The sequence below is a fragment of the Triticum aestivum genome, chromosome 6D (assembly GCF_018294505.1).
Source record: "Triticum aestivum cultivar Chinese Spring chromosome 6D, IWGSC CS RefSeq v2.1, whole genome shotgun sequence".
NCBI lineage: Eukaryota > Viridiplantae > Streptophyta > Magnoliopsida > Poales > Poaceae > Triticum > Triticum aestivum.
This window is the reverse complement of record NC_057811.1, coordinates 234,503,356-234,507,804: the sequence shown is the minus strand read 5'-3', so window position 1 is coordinate 234,507,804 and position 4,449 is coordinate 234,503,356. Positions and strand designations below refer to the sequence as shown.

General features: G+C 50.0%; 1 protein-coding gene across 1 annotated transcript; it reads right to left on the bottom strand.

Annotated features, from left to right (window-relative positions):
• Window positions 1-2,561: 2,561 nt before the first annotated feature.
• Window positions 2,562-4,133, bottom strand: LOC123146393 (uncharacterized). Its single transcript, XM_044566055.1, has 6 exons — window positions 4,100-4,133; window positions 3,918-4,041; window positions 3,724-3,772; window positions 3,340-3,507; window positions 2,933-3,257; window positions 2,562-2,791 (listed from the first exon to the last, which is right to left on the bottom strand). Exons 1-6 carry the CDS (start codon window positions 4,131-4,133, stop codon window positions 2,562-2,564), a joined length of 930 nt encoding a protein of 309 aa, XP_044421990.1.
• Window positions 4,134-4,449: the final 316 nt, after the last annotated feature.

Genomic DNA, 4,449 nt, shown 5'->3' with positions numbered 1-4,449 from the left:
AAAATAGCATTCGTAGTTATAGCACGGTGTCTATTACTAGAGGAAATAATGCGTACACACATGCATGCAGTGCTTCCACCCCGGGTACACACATGCATGCACTTACTCCAATCCGTAGTACTACATCGAGAGAAAATTGCGGTTACCACGCCCTAATTAATTGAGCATTAAACCAAACGCGTCTAAAGTCTCTCTGGTGGTGGAAATGCATTGAGAGAAATGCATCATAATGAAGCGCTCCCTGTAAACTGTGACGGAGGGAGGAGTAGTATGAAGGTGCAAAACCAAGTATGCGTATGGCCAGTCGGTCAACGCACCTCCTCTTGGCATATGACTGACATGTGGGACCGGAGTGTGAGCAAACCGATCTCAATTGACGGCAAAATGGCCAACCCGCAGTTCCTTGAGAGAAACGAGGAGCGAGAACACACAGACGGGCTCGCACGGAGGCCAAGATATATTCAAGCATGGTTGATCGATATCATTTCCGCCCTTCTCCGGAATAAATGTGTACTTTATCAGAGATTAAGAAAAAGAAGAGCATAGAGGCTCCACCATGTGGTTCTAGTAGTAGTACTACTCGTACTACTAAACCTTGCGCTTAGCTCTTCGCCTCTTCGTGAAGTCGAACAATGATGGTACTCCGCATGTTCGGTACTACAGTGTATGCCTTTGGCAATCTGACACCGAATGAACTGATGCATGTCCACCGCCTGGGCGAGGGTACGTTGCATTAGTCAAAAGGCGTAAGTGAGCTTCACCTTGTCCTGCAAGCTTCTCCACGTTCTGCGAGTTGACGGGACACACCAACAAGTAGTGCTAGTCCATACTCCCTCCTTTCCGGTTAATTTGGCTTAATCTTTTTTGCGGGTAAATGAGAGAGCTTTATTCATATATAAGCATTCTTAGGACGATCAGCCAAGACACTGGTCACTAGGAAGCGAGGTACCCCGCAAAAAAAGAAGTAGGAAGCGAGGTGTTTCATCAAGCCAGCTCTCGGCCACATTGAAAGTGCAGCAAGCACGGTTCGCACAAAGATGCGCCGCAAGGTTTGCTGACCTGTTTACATGCTGAATAACAAAAAAAGAGGAAATATTACCGAGCGCTCCTATTTGTAATAGGATATGAGCCAGAATTAAGCGAGAATTGTGGCGGGTGTTCCATGCAATCAACTTCCATTATCACATGCAAGAACCCTCGAAGAGAACCAAATGTGTTGAAGATTGCTTTATCACATTTTAAAAATATAATAAGAGTGCAGACGCTCCTCCATCCGGTTCCTAGTACTATTATAGTAGTACATACCTCTATAGACTATAGTAGTAGTAGTACTAGTAAACTTTGCGCTTGGCTGTTCGCCTCTTCGGGAAGTGCAACAATAATAGTACTAGTATAGTGTATGCTTCTGGCAATCTGACACCGGATTAACTGTTGCACGTCCACCGCCTGAGCGAAGGACAACTTGCATTAGTCAAAAGTTTCTCCTTGTCCTGCGAGCCACCGCGCGCAAGCTTCTTCCGTCCTGCAAGCTTCTCCTCGTCCGGCAAGTTGACGGGACACAGCAAAGTAATGCTAGTCCATACTGCCTCCTCTCCGGTTAATATGGCTTAATTTCAAACGAGATAAATACACTGTCTTTCATTGTATATTTGTAAAAATACGGTCAGTGGACTTCATAATACGCTCATTGCGCTCAATATATACATTTTCCGGTGTTTATACGGTCACTAGCTCACCCTGGCTGAGTATGTGTGTGCATGCATGTGTAGGTTGAGCACTTGAGCGTGACCGTGTGTGTTCCGTCGTGTGCTCGGACATGCATGCATTAGGTGGTCGCGCGCGTTTTTGCGTTCATGTGTACGTGTGACTGTTGCATACACGTAGGGGGAGTACGTGTAGGGGCCACTAAAGGAGCAGTCAAATCACACAGTAAGTTAGTCGGAAGAAGCAACCATCATTTCACTCTTCAATGACACGTACGCAATATAAAATGGTTGATATGGAGAGAAAAAGAAAACCACTATATATACACTAGCAGGAGCCTAAGCTACAAGCCTGCTTGCTTGGGTTGCTCTCTTCACAAGCATAGAACGACGGTGGCCACACCGCTGGTCACATATCCAGCCTGAGCCTGCAGCTGGGGGAAGGGAACAAAGTTCTTTGTAGACGCGGTCGACATCGGCGAGGGAGAAAATCCACAGTCGGTGCGTCCCAATCGGGGGTCACCGCGGTATGGGCCGATGCCGCGTCCCAACCGCCCTTCTAGCTACAGCCCGACGTCCGTTTCAAAAATATTAGTGCATGTCAAAAAAATATACTAGTATCGATGTTCCGTTTTGAAAAAAAAAGCATATAAGCTGTTACTTCTTACCCAAAGGATCTTTATATCCAACAGACACAAAATATCCATTCGACTGTTCGAAATTACTTTCACTGTTGATCTGATGTCGAGGTAATTGCTGCATCGCCACCAAAACCCACCATCTCTTAAGCTAAAGTAGACCGAGCTAACCCCTATATTAGCATATTACTAAGATAAATAGAAGGCACTGTAGAATCATTTAGGACGTGAGCTTGTCAATCTGAATGTGGAGGGACACCAGCTTAGCCCCTGCCAGCAGCTTGGGCGGAACTGTGAAGAAGGTCAGCTCCTGCACGGCGACGACGCCGGGATACCTGCTGCTTGTCACCTCCATTTCCACCTTGACGGCGTCGGTCCTGCCTTTGGGCTCCCCAGGCGGGCCGTACGCCCACAGCTTGGCCACGTAGTGCGGCAGTGGGGACGCCCCCGCTCTAATGCAGACGACCGACACGGCGATAGGCACGCCAATGTCGAGCATGCCTCCGAACAAGAAAAACGTGCGGCCGTCCTCCTCCACGAACAGCAAGAGTCGTGGCTCCGATAGTGGCACTTGCAGCTGGAGCGCCTTGCCGTATTGGATCCTGTGCACGGGCATGGGATGCACGGTGCTGATGTGGTGGGAGAGCACCGGCGGCGGGCCTTCGTAGCCGCAGACGGGCACGGGGCATTTGTAGGGCGCGAGCGGACACACGCTTTGGTGATCGGCGAGCTTGTGGTAAGTGACGTAGAGCCCACAGCCTTCGTGCGGGCACTCCGCCCTCACCGAGGAGAGGACGGCGTCCACCGCCGTGTTCCGCTCGTCGAAGCCACCGCCGCCCTCGCACTTCTGGCACTGCCGCTGGTTCCCGGGGCGCTCGACGCGGCAGTCCGCGCAAGCCAGGTGCCCTCCCTTGCACTGCATAAATCAATCGAGCAACACATCAATCAAGAAACCAGCACCTTGCTCGATCAGCCGAATGGACGAGGTGTATTCGAACCTCATACACTTGAGGTTTCAAGGGGCAGAGGCACAAGGGGCAGTGGAGCAAGGTGAGGTCCATCGAGACCATAGAGAGCTCCATCGTCGGGTCCTGTTCCGTCTGCATGATCTCGCCCTCCTCGTGCACAACCATCTCTCGCTTTATTAGGGTCGGGGCATTACAAAGCTTTACCGTCACATATTCATACTACTTCAAGGTGCATTAAATCAACACATGCAAGTATCAAAAGGAGAGTTACGACATGCATGCATGCGTTGTAATTAATGCATCGGTAAACGCAAATTATTGAACTATATCGAGTGTAGTGCTTTGATGTGTCGCGTCAACTCGTACAAGACTGAGAAGTTTGATTACTACAACGCCCTCTCGCCTTAACCGCACCTGCCTTTGGCTGCATGACAGGTGGGCCACCGACCTGTTGGGCCCACCTGTCATGGACGCAAAGGCAGGAGCAGTAAGTCAATGAAGCTGCGTCCCTCCCTCGCCCATGAGCGTGGTGGCTGGCAGGACTAAGAGAAGCTTTCGTTCGCTACACGCTCTCCCTCCCGTACGCGGTGGACATGCAGCAGTTCAATCGGTGTCGATGGCACTTCCGCGAGGCAGATCCCTCCTCACTTCCTCGAAGCTTCTTGTCCTCTCCCTCCCTCCCTCTCGCACCGCCCGTGAAGGCGCCTCGCCGTATCCGCGCTCCATCTAACCCTGCTATCCAAACACCTTTTTGGTTAGAGTTAGTTCAGGGTTAGAATCTAACTCTAACCTCTAACTGAGTTAGAGTATCCAAACAGGGCCATTGTTCGACTTCCCGAAGAGGCGAAGAGCCAACCGCAGCCCGGACGCTCGTGTGGCAGTTTCATGTGTAGAGTAGTCTAGGATAGCGTGTACCGTGCCTGTAAGCTTAAAATCATTGGGGTCGGCTCCATGCTATATTTTTGGTTAAAATAATCTTCTGGCCCTACCTGTCATCCTGGTGATTCTAGTTTGCACGCTCATCTGGTCAAGACAGGAATATATATTTTAATTTGTGGTGGGGTAAATGTTAGAGGTTGCAGCAAATGGAGTATTGTACATTGCGGGTCTTTCAGCCAAGTTTAGAGGCAACCATGTGGG